The 15322-nt window shown below is 42.9% G+C and overlaps 2 protein-coding genes across 5 annotated transcripts in view; both read left to right on the forward strand.

The window, feature by feature from the left end:
- TM9SF3 (transmembrane 9 superfamily member 3) overlaps positions 1-5834 on the forward strand; it is a 45743-nt gene extending 39909 nt beyond the window's left edge. For all 3 annotated transcript variants that reach the window (XM_032695669.1, XM_032695670.1, XM_032695671.1), the window contains exon 15: positions 2548-5834. In XM_032695669.1, the coding sequence (XP_032551560.1) occupies positions 2548-2615 (68 nt within the window). In that variant the 3' untranslated portion in view covers positions 2616-5834. The remainder of the gene's footprint in view (positions 1-2547) is intronic.
- An 8095-nt stretch (positions 5835-13929) lies between these two features.
- TLL2 (tolloid like 2) overlaps positions 13930-15322 on the forward strand; it is an 87487-nt gene continuing 86094 nt past the window's right edge. For both annotated transcript variants that reach the window (XM_032694201.1, XM_032694202.1), the window contains exon 1: positions 13930-14092. In XM_032694201.1, coding sequence (XP_032550092.1) covers positions 13942-14092 — 151 coding nt within the window. In that variant the 5' untranslated portion in view covers positions 13930-13941. The remainder of the gene's footprint in view (positions 14093-15322) is intronic.

The following is a 15322-nucleotide window of genomic DNA, read 5'->3' on the forward strand; positions in this document are numbered from 1 at the left end:
CTACATAGTATAGAAAGGCCTCTTGCAATACCACACTTCAGCATCCAAATAAATACTGTAAGTATGCCTGAAGGGCTTTTAAAAAAAATTCTGTGCTTACAAAGTCACGACTGTAGTAAGTGTTAATTGGTTTGAAATAATAGATGGGAATTAATCTTTTTTTGTTTTGTGGTTGCTCTTCCTAAGTATATGGATATTTTTCTTTATTTAAAAGCTTGTTCTGCTGAAATATGATTGCAGTCTATTTCCACTAAACCTATATAGGCCATAACCAAGTTATAAATATCATCTGGTAAGGTGTTTAATACATAAATAAAATATTTCTCCTTACTGTGTTTTTTTATTCAGATGAGCCAGCTGCCCTGCATTTGATTCAGGAGGACATTCTTTAGTCCTCATTGCCTAGGCTTTCCACCTCCCTGCCCCATGTTTTATTCAATGCCTGTGAAGTAGCCTTGAGGCTTAACCCCTGCCTTGGGTATTGGCCACCAGTGGCCTTCATGGATAAGGCTCCTGTGATTCAGAATAGGTTATGATTTGTTTATGGGGATGAGAGCTTTTGGTCTCATGTGACTGCTACTCTCTACTCATCCCCCTCACTTCCATCTCATGCATTCTCTAGATCCCAAGTGAAACACAATTAATGCTTTGCTCTCTCAAGTCTCTGTGATACCTGGCATCACATCACTAGAGGAACTCTCAAAGAACAAGTTTTGGAATGTATCTGAGTTTAGCAACTAAAATGGGCCTTGGGTCTATTGACAGTGTTTGCTTTAACAGGAAAAACATCACGAGTGTTAAAACAAGAGTCCCGTGCCATTGTTTTCTCCGTTTACGGCATAAGACATTAATTTCTTGACAAGCTGCAGAAGAATCTGCATGTTCCTCTGTATGAGCTCACATCACCTCTCTTCACAGCCTGCATTTGGGTCTGTCCAAATGCTGTAGTGGTCTCTCCTTGAAAGGGCAGGCTTGCAAGCAACATCCCGATCTTGTGTATGCTGTATTTGTTTTAACTGAACCCTACTTTGCCCAAATTAGTAATGCAGATCTCTTGTTTGCTGTCCACCTGAATGGTTGCCATGATATTTATACAACTTGAAATGCTATGCAGTACAGAAGCTGACTCCACAGGGTCTTTACCACTCCAAAAACATGGAAATGATGCATCAGGTCTGCCTTGTGCAGATTTCCTGATTAGGTCTGAATTTTGGGCTTTTGGGGGTCTAAAAATCAAAATCTTCTTACTTCATAAATTAACACATCATCCCCAGGATTTAAAGAACTCTTCCAAGATGTGAATAACTCCTTAGACAGCAATGCCAGCTGCAGGTTTCTATGGCCGTAATTTATAAAAGCAGAAAACCCCCTTTATATTTGTACTGAAAAATGAAAGTTTAGCAGAAAACTTCTAGCGTTGGTTAGACTTTTGTATTTAACATGTCTTCTGCAATTCTGATGCATCCTAGTTCACTGCAAATGTTTCATGCTTTGCTCTGTATTGCTTCAAGGAAGGAAAAATATCTTTTCTCTGTTCTTTACCAAGCATCCAAGCATTTAATGTTAGGTGTTCTCTGTAGTCAGTTAGAGATCCTGACTTCTCCATCCTTCCCATATTTTATGACTGTGCTGGCAGTCTGACAGCAGTAGTCTAATTCTTGCTTGATTTTCAACTTCATTTCAAACATCATAGTTAGCCAAACTGACTTACTCTCGTTTTGGTTGGAAGAGATGAAGATATTCCCTGTGGATATTATAAGACCACAGTATTTACTGAGCCTGGCAGACCTGGGGTTCTGGGTTTGACCAGGTAAGTTGCTGAATCTCTTTCTGAGAAGAGGTCTTGGTCCAGTGCATATCTTTCATTTTTCTGGATGTCCTTTGTACTGCAGTATTTTGGGTTTAGCATAAACTGTTGCCCCTATCAAAAACCCAGTGACCTGTTCTTTTATTACTGCTGTGACAATGCATACTCTGCTCATGACTCTTACTAATTTGAAAACCACAGGTTGCAATTTCCTTTAACTACTAACTGCTACTTGTTTAATCTCTTTGTGCAGACCTCCTTGGAGTGTAAGACTCCTGGGATGGGGATCTATTATTATTTGTGCCTTGTGGGAGGGAAAAAGCCATCTGCCAATAAAACACTCATCCAGAAGGCATGTAACTTATAATAAAAACCTGCCCTCCCATCCACCTTCCCTGCAGAGTGGGTGATTGTATGTTTTTTACCCTCTGTTCAGAAAAAATGGACCCGGTTATTGGCAGCAGTAGGGGGGCTGCTATATTTATCGAGGCCAAGTGAGCATGGCCTCTTGGTAAGATGGCTTAATGGATTTAGATTGCTAGACTAGGGAAGTTCTTGCCAGACTTTCAGGGGGAGCATGGATAATTGGAGTTTGAGAACAAGTGCTGCAGGTAGATAATTTTCTGTGTGCAGAGTGCATGCTTTATGTGACTTTCTCTGTTTAAGTGTGTGTGGTTTATATTGCTGTTTTACTTTGATCAGCTCTCTAACATATTCAACGTTTTTGGTTTATTTTGCAGGAGCTATTGGTTACATGGGAACAAGTGCCTTTGTTCGTAAAATCTACACTAATGTGAAAATTGACTAAGGAAATAAGAAAATTGAACTATGGATCAGTTCCTCTTTTCCTGGGGATGAACTTGCACAGCAAAAAGCGCGAGAAGAGATTTGGGTTTTAACACTGGGCACTATATGGGTCTCCATTTTGTGGATGGCTTAAAGTAACATCTATTCCATTGATCCTAGGTTCTTACTGACTGCTTTCTCCAACTGTTCACAGCAAATGCTTGGATTATATGCAGTAGGCATTACTACAGTACGTGGCTAATCTTCCCCGCCCGCCCCCCCAAAAAAAAAACCAACATCAAAAAACAAAAAACCTAGCTCATTAAAGATGAATAGACTAGCTCTCTTCAGTGAAGAGGACAAACAGTTTATTTAAAGCATTTATTCCATTCAATAAAAAGAGGGAAACTTGGCTGCTAAAACTACTTGATTAGTAGTCTTCCTGGTACTTAACATTTCTAAATTATGTAAAAATACCGTTCCAGAAAGATTACTCTTCTGATTTTTACTGCCATTGACCGGATAGGAGGTATGTTTTATATTTTGACTCCAGGTGCTTTTTGGTTTATTTGTGATATCAACTACCCTACATTCATTTGTTTAAAAAAAAAAAATTAAAAATATATAAAAAACCCATATGCATGTAATATATCAGCTGTTGTTCTAGTTGGACCAACTTCCCTTTATTTATCTTTAAAGTAATATCCAGCTACATCTTAAATCCATCCAAAGAAAATACAGTCTGAAGACGGAGTGTGATCTCTGCAATGCAATTTACTGTACAGTTAGAAAGCAAAATGTTAAAGGAAGAGGATTGTTTGTTTTTTAATGAACACTCTAAGGTCTAGATTAAAACAAAACCAACATTTTAACTGAATGTCTAAAGTGATTCTCCTTTTTTCCAAGTTAGTCTTGCATTTTTTTTGGGTTTGGGTTGAATGAAGATTTTCCTTTAGACATCATACAAGGGGTAATAAGTGTATATAACATTAAATAATGTAACTTAGGTGTAGATCCCAAATGTATTTGGATGTACAGATTTACTACAGAGTACTTTTCTGATGATTCGGTGTAAAAATGTGTGAATTCGGGTGGCTTTTTACATCTTGCCTGCCATTGCATGAAAATTTGGGGGTTCTTCACAATGTGTGTATGTCATGCTTTTCTGTTCTATTTCTTTTCTCAAGCTCTTACAGGAATTAAATTTGTAATTTAGAACATTTTAATTTTTGTTAATCCTATCTGAACACTTGTGTAACATCAAAAGCACAGTTGCTTTAGAGTGTTCAGAAAACTAAAATAAACTTTTCAGACAAAAATGTATTGATTGTGAAAATAGATGAGTTTGCAATTGAAAATGTTTGAAAAGGGATTACTGCTGAATGCCAATTTCTGTATGCAGTATAGGTGTGGTTTTCATCCATCCAACCCCCATGCTTTGAATTCAGAATTTACTTACAACTATATTGTACAGTATAACTCCAAAGTGAATGATCAACCCAAAAAGATTCTTCTTGGCTGTGGAGAAATCTGTTTTGTGATACAGCCAGTGTACTGGGAAAAGTTGGGGTAAGCGTGGACTAAAATAAATGGGCAAATAAAGGTTAAGTCTTTCTAAGATCACTGTTAATTATGCACTGTATTTAGTTAGAAATATCCTGAATGTGTTTGTGCCAGATTTGAGAGCCACTTGGCTTGATTTTTTTAATGGGGTTTTTTTAGGCATCTGCCATGTAGGGATGTTTTGATTAGTGTGGCTGTCTGAAATAGAACACCTGCCATGGAGAAGGCAACTTCTTCAATTTAAAAAATGAGCCAAGTATTTGTATTGACTAGCACTGTATTGTCTCTCTATAAAAAGTACTGATAATGCAGTAGCCACAATGAGAAACATCCGTGTTTTGGCAGCGTTGGGTTGAAGCCTGGGGGAACTCTACAGGTAGGTAATAGTGGGAAGCAGTGCATCCTGCTGTATATCTGAAAAGTGTTTGAGCTTTCAGCTCTGATTTCCCTGGCCAATTTTAACCAGTCTGTCAGAAAATAATTAAGTTTTGCTTCAAGTGAATCATTGGTATCTGTAGGTGAACACTCTGCCGTTGAATAAAATAATTTTTTTTAGTTTTAAAGTACAGGCTGATTTTAAGATGAGCTTATAAACTGGGTCAATAGTTAGTTTTCCTTTGTTCCAAAACATGGAGACTTAAAGCAAAGTCTGGATATTGCACTAGTACTTCTAGTGCATACAGCTGTGGGAAGCCCTCTTTTCATCCATATTCCTTCCTCTAAATCTGAAGTGAGAAGCCATTATCTCCACACAATATATACATTAAGTACTCTGCCAAGTTACAAGTTTTTTTTAAAGGGAATATTTTGATAATGAGTCCGTTTCTCTATTTAGAACACTGCTATGTGATTAGTCTATCAGAAATGTCACTAAACTGTTTGTGAATTTCATTTAATCACTTTTTAATGCCACAGAATGGTGGGCTGCCCACTTGCTTTCTCTGTCCTCTGGCATTATTAGCTTTCACATATCCAGATAGGATTGTATATCTTTTAAAGTGACATTGAAAAGATAGATACTGCACAGGCATTGCTTTCATTTCTGCAAGCAAGTTCCTCCAAGAGAAGTACTATGTTTAAGTAATTAACATTTTTATACATCCACCCGAGCACGTAAGTTGGGGGTTTGCTTTGTTTTTCCCCTTTTGGTTTCTGAAGGAGTGCAAAATGTGACCAGTTTTCAACAGCTTGTCTTTATGGTTGCTGTTTGGGGGAAGGCTATTTGTCCTCCCCCTCTCCTCCCTCCTATCCCTCCTCCCCCAAAAAACCGCATGGGTGCAGCTTAAACCACCTTGCTTAATAGAATTTGGAAGCTCTCTGCTTAGATGATGTAGTCCTTCCTCTTTTATGGAAGAAATAAAGTTCTTACAGACAACACTCCTCTTACCATGGTTGTTTCTTAGGAGTTTCTGGTTCTTGAATTCAGGCTTTTTGATAACTGTTCAGTTGGCCGGTCACTGCTTCTCTTCCCACTGCTGGTACAGAGGCCAGGGAATTGAGTAAATAGTTGCATAAGCAATAGCCAATCTCGACCAAATGTTTTAGATGAGTACAATTGTAAATCTTTTCAGTTGAGGCAGAGTGCGTATAGAAAACACCTCTGGTATTTTGTGTATGAAAATTGGTGAAAACTGGACTGGAGGTAATGGAGACTGCAAATAAACATTACATTATGCTCTCTCTGATGTCTGAATGTTGTGAAGCAACAGTGTCTATTATAAATTCCTCTGCAGAATTACATTCGAAATTGTGTACAGGGCACACAGACTGTTTTCTGTAGGATAGTCTTAGGTGTATTTCTTCAACAAGTTTCAGGATAAAAAACAAACCCTAATACTTTTTAGTCTTATGGCACTAAAACAGGGTAAAATTGATAGCACATTCTTATCAGTGTCATTACTGCAGAGCTAACACAAAGGAGAAAGTTACATTTTGCTCTGGCTTCAGCATCACCAGCATCTAGCCAAATTTGCCAATGAAGTACATATACACAGCCTCACTGAAGACAGCAAAATTCTGTAATTGTGCGTGCATCAGCAGTTTTTCAACTAGAATGTGTCCAGGAAGCATCAGCTCAAGAAAAGACAAGTCTCCTCTCCAGCCTGTGGACAAGTAAGCTGAATATTTGGAGCTGGAGTAAAGGGGTCCTGTTCTCTTGAATGCATTCTTAACTGTGCAGCTTGTGGTTCATTTTTAAGTCTGTTGGAACTGTAGATTGAAAAAGAATTCCAGTTTTGGATCCCTTGGATCTTTCCTAGCTAAATGCACTACGGTAGAGCAGCCTTGCAATAGCTGTTGGCTCTGCTGCTGTCTAAAACAAGTATCTGTTTACCAGGGTTAGCCATGAAGTCATGAAAGCCTGTTTGTTGGACTTCTGTTGGAATAAAGCCACACTTGGAAGTTTTGAAGCAGTGTGTTTATGGCTTGCATTCTTCAGGAGCATCGTACCCCAGGAGGGAAAAAAAAGGTTTGGTGCAATTTGTTTTCCAAAGCCTCTCAAGGGAACATTTCCATTTTGCTAAGTGGCTTCAGTGAGAAAATTCTCATAACTTGCAGAAGAGACATCTGCATGTGAGTTCTGCAAGTAGTTCTTCACAGCTTGTGCTTCTCTCTGGTAGATGCTTTTTCTGTTCAGAGAAGGGACTGTTACAGTATTTAATTGCATTATTAGTTTGGTGCTTCTGAAATTTTTCCTCCAGTTTTTGGGTTTTGGCTTGAGGGGGGCGGTGTGGAATTGTAAAGATGATGAGAGAACCCATGAAACTGGAAGGCTTTGTGCAGTTCCAGGAAATTCAAGCAGTTCTTGGAGAGAATCACTTTAAAGGGTAGAAACTCAGTTGGGAAAAGGATAAGAAAAGGCTTTTTTATCTGGTGGACTAACCTATCTTGAAGACAGGCCTGGAGATAAATTTGCTGTCACAGTGTCATTGCCCCCAGTCCTGTACCAGTTCTTTTATTTTCATCAGTGTACTTGCTAAGGTGCAAGGCTTTTGCAATAAACCAAGGACTCATGGGCCATGAACAAGGGGGATCTTATTAGCTGCTACCAACGTGTTTGGCTTGTTGATACATTATTTTTCTCACCAGCTCCTAGTAATACAATACAGAACAATATATCAAATCTCTGGAGGTTCTAGCATGCTGAGGCTTCTTTTCTTATGAAAACCAAACCCATTGGAACTTTTCTTACATTCTAGATAGAAGATCTCCTTCAGAATTGGGCTTGGAGCTTTCCAAAACATAACTGTACAAGCTCAGGCTTATCCTTCAGCTGGCATTATGTGACTACACAGTCCAGAAAATACATGCATTTTTAGAATTGGGAGTTTATCTCCTAGTGTATTGTGAGGCATGCCTACTCAGATGATGCAGTAGTTACCTAGATAGATTCCAATTCACCAAAGCCTAGACCTAAACCCTATAAACTGGAAATCCTGGATCTGGGAAAAAAAAGTCCAGTCTCTTGCAGTTCTGTCTAACAAGCTGACTGACCTAGAAAAACATGCTACAGTTAGATACCACATGTATATGTAAATATTTTTTTTCCTGAAGACTGTGTGTCACAGGCATTTATTTGGTTTCTGAAATGTTTTGAGATCTGTAGTAACTAACTCCTGAGAAGCTTTCAAACAGGGCAGAGAACATCATGAGAACATTACACAATACTGAACCTAAGGAAGTTCTGTGGATGCTCATTCTCATTTCCCAAAGGTTTGTATCAGGAATGTCAGAATGTGGGATATATTAAAGCACTAGGCAAGGCACAGTGCTTTTCTAGTGCTTTCACTAGTGCTACTAGAGATGTAATTCTCCTTTTGATTTAGTTCTATGTCGTTTTTTCATTCTGAATCACTAGTCTTATCATTTGATTGGGCTCAGAAAAGTGGGTTATGTAATTAGCTTAGTGTGAGGCTTTTCTTGCTCTGCTACAGAGGAGTAACTGCGAGAATGAGATGGAAGTTTTCTCCTCATTTCCTTATAATGTCGGCCCAGAAGTTGGCAGGTGAATAATGAGCATGACCTACTGTTTGTTTTACAAAGAGATGTGACAGTTTTTCAGTCAGGCACCCATTAACCTGCAAGAGTTGGAGATCTGTGTAATAAAATGTTGAAGAGATGCCATTAAGTTACTTAAGTTCTGCATTCAAATTCTGCAGAATCATTTCTTGTAATTTGAAATTGTTTAGCTGAAAGTTGATTTTTGTTGAGAATAGTTTTCTATTTATTTCGCTATCAGAAAGTGATCAAACACCCACCTTTGCCTGAAGCTGAAATTACAACATTTTTTAATTATATGTTTAGTGAAATAAATAATGAAAAAGGAAATCACCATTCCTTGTTTTAGTGATCTGAAGAGTGACTTGTAAGATGAGCCTATTTTGAAGTGTTGCTTACCCAACGAGAGGAAATACCTGCATGTTCTGTGCCACAGCCAAGTGTGTGGTTTGGATGAAGATGTTCCTATAGATAAATCTATGTACAAAAATCCTGTGCAGAAACTGTAACTGGGAAAATTCTCTAAGGCAATTCTTCATGAAGCAACATCTTTTCTGAGAGATTCATTAAATTCTACCCACTTGTGAAACAGCCTAAACACAGGTAGCATATGCTACCAGCCTCTGTAAAGGATGCCTGCCTGTGAACAGGGAAATGCAGCCATCCCATCTTTGTCTCATAGCAGAGGACTGGAGAAATGTTTATACTTTACCAGATTTATTCCTCTACGCAAAGAGAAAAAAATAAGACAGAATTTTTCCTATGGCAAAAAATACTTTGAAAAAACCAGTGGATTCACCTTTTGAAATTTTGAACTGGCAGATGCTTTTCCAAAGATGTTCCCATGCCCTTCTGCTTAACCTTGCTGCAGTGATCACCAAAACCGCCAGCTTTGCTCAATGCTTTCCAAGCACAACTGACTCCTGTATGAACCCTGAAAATGGATTTTAAGTGAAGTAATGAAACATCAGTTTGACATGCCTCATTTTGGGAACCAGTGGTCAAGCCAAAATTCATACTTCCAGACAAGACAGATTTCTCTCCCTGCCTCCCACAGCTTGTGCCTGTACAGCTCAAAATTACCCCAGAAGTATCTTGGTTTTTCTCACATAGTTGAAAGATGGCAGTAATGATGGGAAAAATACTTGGTGTTTTTTATATGTGGGATTACTTAAAATCTTGCCTGCTGCTACTTTGTTGAATGAAAAGGAATTTTCCAACCATGGCTTACTCCTAGTTTCCTTAAGTGTCGCTGCCTGTTTATGACAGGACTGTGTTAAATGTATGTTGAGCTTTTTAAGCACAGGTGAATGTGCCTGTGACTGCAGTGAGTTCTCTGTACAGCAGATTTCAGAACGTCTGGAACTCATTTAAGCACATATGTGTCAGCACCTTTAAAGATTCATTTTGGATAGCAAATCATTTACCCTTATGGCAGGTATTTCCTGGGTGACAATGCAATAAACTTGATAAAAAATTACTCACCCCCAACCTATTGCAGGAGAGACTAAAATAGGTAATGGAAAGAAGAGAGAGCAGGGGTTGATATTCATTTTATCACCTGGATTTGTCCATGACAGTGGTCAAGCTGGGAAGAAGGGATGTCCCAAGAGTGGTCAACTCCATGAGTGATAAGGGGAGTCGAGAGCAATAGACTGCTAGATAAATCAGACAGAGAAAAAGGAGATGGGGAAGTGAACAGGCTTCATCAGGGTGGGAAGCCTGTAATGGTATTAACAGAGTAAATGAGCCTTTGATAGAGTGTGCTGAGGCAGAGGGAGCGTGATGGTTCTGCAGTGCCCCGTGGTGCCTGTAGGCAGTGATGCACAGCACATTGGGCTACACCTGCAGCAGGAGTTCTTTCCTGCCATAAAAAGAAGTAATGAAAGAAGTTTAAGGAGAAGTGAGGAGTCCTGGAATGCAAAGGGAAGAAGAAAAGAATTCTCTGGGTTCAGAGGGGTGTGCCCCAGCTCCATCTGCCCTTGTATAGGTGATGTAACTAGCTTGATGTGTTTGGTTTTTTGTAAACTTGCCAACAGCTGAGGAATCAGCAGTGGGACAGGCTCCAAGGGGGAGTGGTGCTTCATTCACTTTGTTAGAAGATTTGGTGGACCCCAAGTGCTGGCAAGAGGGAAGAAGCAGGTCTTGTGGAAGACCTAACAAACTTTGTGTGTGTTTTGGCCTTGGGACGTGATGTGTGCAGGGATATTCCATCAGCACTAAGCAGCTTACACATAGCTTTGCTCATTGATGCTATTCAGAAAGAGCTGTGTGCATTCTTGCTCAGCGAGGCTTGAAAGGACAGTGGATTTTGTTTGCATGTGTTGGGCAGAAGAGAATTCTGCAAAGGAAAAGGCTGCCTTTGACAGCGATGGATATGGATTGTTTTCTTTCCAGATAGTTAACTGTTGGTGTCACGAGGTGCACTGCTGTTATGAGGCTTCTCCAACTGTTTTACCAGCTCAGATGAAAAAGATCCTTTCACAGGGCTTTCAATGTTCCTTATTTGCACTGATGTGGCACCTGCAAATCAAGATGACATGAGCCCATCTCGTAAACACAAGATAGCAGTCATTGCTCTGTGTACACTGTTTTGGCTGCCAGTTGCAAAGTGGTATGGTTGTTACTGAGAACTATTTCTAGAAGGTTTGAGCAGCTTTCACATTAGAGTCTACTGTAGTAGGGCAACTTTATTGTTTGTGTGTGGATAATAGTGATAGATTCCTCTGAACTCCCTCACAGACTCATTCTAATTGCACAATCAAGGATCCACATTTTACTTTGCTGTCTTCCTCCTTCAAAGCTGTAGTATGTCCTCTTGTATGTCCATCCATGTCTGTAATAGAGCTTCTGTATGCAGAAGAGGTTGGACTCTCCAGCATAGACTGATATCCTGGAAGAAGCTGACAAGCAGTTTCCATGCAGACAAAAGGCTGTTCTTCGTGTGTGACAGCCCAGCTCTCCACAGTGATGACAGTGATGACACAATGTTGACTACTCTTACAAGGGTTCAAGCTTTTATTTTCCACCTTCCCATACCCTCAGAAAGTAATGTTGCCAAGACCTTCTCTACAGAGAGAAAAAGAGTACCTAGCTCATAAAAGCTGGGAGTTCTTCTGAAGCACAGAGAGGTGATCAGCTTTTCATTTTAAAATTGGACACTGTCTGACAAAATCATAGAAAGTAGCAACCTAATGCAGAAAAAATAAAAGTTGCTAGTGTGGTAATGAGCAGTATAAAACTTAAGAGATGGATATGGTTACCTTACTAAGTTTATTCTGATCTGTGTTTGTCTTCAAAATTCCTCTTCAAAAACATACAGCGATGGAAACTCCTTGATTCTTCTGGCAATTTGGTCTAGTGTTTCCATGTTTTACTGCTAGAAAGCTTGGCCTGACACCTAAATCTTCCTTGGTCCAGCTGATGGTTATTCTTCCTTTACATATTTGAATGAACTGTCTTTTCTTTGTTCTCTGTGCTCAGGTCTTTGAGAGTTGTACCTAAAACCCCTGTCAAATCTTCTGCTAAGGTGGTGCAGCAAGGTGCTTCTTTGCTCATGAGGTGTCAGGTGCTAGACTGATTTCCAAAGTTACCATTCCTTTCATTGTCTCTGTTCAGGACACTTATCAGTGGATGGGTCAGCATTTCAAATCTTCACAAGTGTGAGCCCTTCACTTAGGTCTTCTGTTCAAAGTGCCCATATTCTTCAGGCTTGATCTCAACAGCTTTATTTGGTGTTACATACCCAATTTGGTGACCATCAGTGAGGAGTGAAGGGCAGGGAGTTTGGAATGAATATCGTCAGGAAAAGCACACAACCAGCCAGGTGTTTGCTATCCAGCATTAGCAGTAAGTCCTCGTCACAACCTTGACACATGCATTGAAATATGTTCTTGTTATTCCTGGTTTTGCCTCATTTTGCCAACATTGGTACAGCAAAAGGCTGTTTCACTCTTTCAGTGAAAATACAAGACCTTTCCCATGCAGGTTTTCTCTTCCTACCCTTTGAGTGACAGCTTCTGGAGTAGCCTGGGACTTTCCCACATGGGTGACACAGACTTCCCTCCCTGCTGATCCCTTTCCTTCAGGTTTCTCCATTGATCCTCTAGGACCTGCTTGGAAGCACAAAGTGGAGGAAACAGTGTGTCTTCTGCTCAGCTATTGCCAGAACCACTGATGTTAGAGGTTGAATGCAGGTCTTGGACCAGCTGCTGCATTTGTTTGGACCAGTTGTAAAAAACTTGTGTGTTTGATTAGCAGAGCTTTTCATTATGGTCTTTGTGTCAGGGTTTGATGCAGCCTTTTTGGTCTTTGTGAAGGTTTAGAGAGGATTTTATTTTCCTGACTTTATCTTTTCTGGGAAGACAATATTAAATGAGAGGCAGGGGGAACAGTCAGGAATAGTTTGCAGTAGCCTGTTTTGCTGCTCAGGAGGTGCCTGAATCATGTTGTGCCTTTTTATGCTCAGTTATCATTCATTGCTGTAGGCTAGAAGAGAAGTGACAAATTTATGGAGAGCTGGTGGCAAACTATTATCTGTCTTAGAGAAGGGAGGGTTTGCAGCCCATGCTGTAATGGCAAAATGCTGCTTGAAGATCCTGCTGTGGGAGCTTTGAAGTACTCAGCTGAAGGAGCAGAGTTACAGCACAGGAAGATTATGGGATGCAGGTTCACCCCAGGAACCCCCCACTGAGCTTGTACACTTGTCAACTCTCCTCTGCTCACCAGTATAGCATCTGTACTGTCTCTGCCCAATGCTACATCTGCTGAGCAGCATGAGAACAGATGATCTACCCATAGCTATTGCTCCAGATTCAGACTGTAACATCTTGTCAGACCGGGGGCTGCCCTATGCAGTGTTGAATTTATATGGAAGCACCTGGCTGGCCTTCTTCAGCTTCTGATGAGGTGACTGGGCTTTAGGCATCTGCCCTTTCCCTACAGTCACCATGCAAATAGCGGAGACATCCTTCCTGTCTGTGTGAACTACCTCCATCACAAGACAGCAGCCTTTAAAGTATGATGCTTTCCAATGTGTTCCCCATACTCTGCTGTTAGAGATGTCCAAAATATTGTATAGCCTCAGGCAACTGGGGTCCACCAGCTCAGATACCACGGTGTAGATTTGGATGCAACTGGGCATCTCACACACAATCCATCTCCCTGATTTCCCAGGCCTTTCTGCATATGTATCATCCCAAAGCCCAAATTTCCAGTAAAACAGCCCAGGTGCCAGTGAAAACTGCTACAAACAGGTGAGAGGGATTAACACACACCCTACTGTCTAGTCCCATCTTTCTTAATTTCGCCCGTTCTTTAGTTCGTGGGTTTTTTTCCCTATCGTTCCACATCTGCGGTCTAACAACTCCACTTAGACACGGAGGCTGCGATACTGTTTCTCCCGGCAGCGGCTCAGCTGAAGCGCCGATTGTTTTGAGGGGAAAATAACAACAACAGTAGTAATTAACTCTAGTACCAATATTTTCTAAATGTTTAATTTGCGCTGTAACCGGAGCTCTCTCCCCCGAGTGCGGCGGGCGGGAGCGGGTTCCCCGCCCTCGGGGTCCGCAGCGCCCCGGGCCGGGCGGGGCCGCGGGGCCCGCCGGGGGCGGGGCAGAGGCGCGGGCGCGGCCGTGATTGGCCGCCCGCGCGTTGAGTGACAGCGGCGGCGCCCCCCGCGGCCCCGGTGGCGGCGCGGCCGCTCCCGCCGCGCAGTGCCCGCACCCCGGGCAGCCGCGCCGCCCGCCCGCCCCGCCCCGCTCCGCTCCGCTCCGCAGCGCTCCGCCGACATGGGCCGCGGGGCCGCCCCGCTCCGCCGCCTGCTGCTGTCCCTGCTCATCCTACCTGCCGCGGGGACAGCCGGACCGGGAGCCTCCTTAACGCTGGGGGAGCCGGAGACGGCAGAAGAGCTGATGGAGTACCGCGATCCTTGCAAAGCCGGTAGGGAAGCGGGCTGGCTGCAACTCCGGGAGAAAGTTTGGAAGCACGGCGGTGGTGGACAGGTGTCCCTGCGGAGCGCTCCTCGGTGCCGCGGGGCCGCCCGGCCGGACTGTGCCCAGGCTCACCTGGCGGCGGCGGGAGCCCCCCGTCCCGGCCGGAGTCGCCTCGGCATCCCGGTGCCCTCCCGAACCCCGCGGACGCCCGGCGAGCTCCCCCGCCGCTCCCCGGCCCGCCGGTGCGGGAGCGTTCTCGTTGTCCCAGCCTGCGCCCCGCTGTCCCCGTTGCCTGGGGGCTGCAGCCCCGACTGGGAGGCTCTGCCTGGCTTTTTTTTTTTTTTTTTTTAAGTCGCCCTCGACTCCCACATCTCTTCGTTCCCCCACCTGTCCCCCTCCCTCCCGCGCGAGATCCCCTCTGCAAAGCCAGGGAAATGTGCGGCCGTGCTTTGCATTTCGGGGTTGCCCCCGTACTCCCCCCCCCGCCGCCCCCATTGGCTTTTTCTGTGCATTTTTGCAGCCTGTTGGCAGCTGTTCCAACTTGTCCCGAGCTCTGTCCGGCCCGAAGTTGCGGTGCGTGCCCTGGAGCGGCGGGAGCGCGGCGGGGCTCTCCGGGGCTCCCCGGCGGCAGGGAGCTGGTGAGACCCGCCTCAGGCATAGCCCGGCCTCCCGGGGGATCCAGGTACTCTAGAGCTGCCTGCGAGTTGCCGCATCCTCTCCAGGAAGCCTCCAGCTGCTCCCTCCATCCCCTTGAAGTTTTTCGTTCCCCTGTTAAAAATGCACTCGGTTCTGTGCTCGTTGCAACCCTTTTTATCCATTTCATTTCTTCAAGAGCTGCCGTTGTCCCTAATGTTGAATTCCCTTAATTTAAAGGGAACGTGGACCCAGGTTTTCTCTTTGGAAAACTGGGAGGTACTCTTGTTGTGACTGTAATTCTTTTTGGTTCCAGCTATCAGAGAATGTCATGGTCTCATGAATTGCTTCTCTGCTGGGAAATTGGCAACTGATACCTCGCTTGTCATGTTCCATTTACAAATAACTTTGTGCACAGTCCTGTTTTCTTAGTGTTGTAGGAGTTGAAAAAAAGCAGTTTCTTTTTGTGTGGTGTTCTTGGTCTTTTGGGTTAGGGTTTAACCCCCCCAAATTTGCTTCTACCTGTTCCTTAGTGTCCCTTGGTGATAGCTTCCCTTGTTATCAGCTCTGTCCTGCCTGCTTTTGGGGGACTCACAGCTGTATC

Source organism: Chiroxiphia lanceolata, chromosome 8, assembly GCF_009829145.1.
Source record: "Chiroxiphia lanceolata isolate bChiLan1 chromosome 8, bChiLan1.pri, whole genome shotgun sequence".
Classification (NCBI taxonomy): Eukaryota; Metazoa; Chordata; class Aves; order Passeriformes; family Pipridae; genus Chiroxiphia; species Chiroxiphia lanceolata.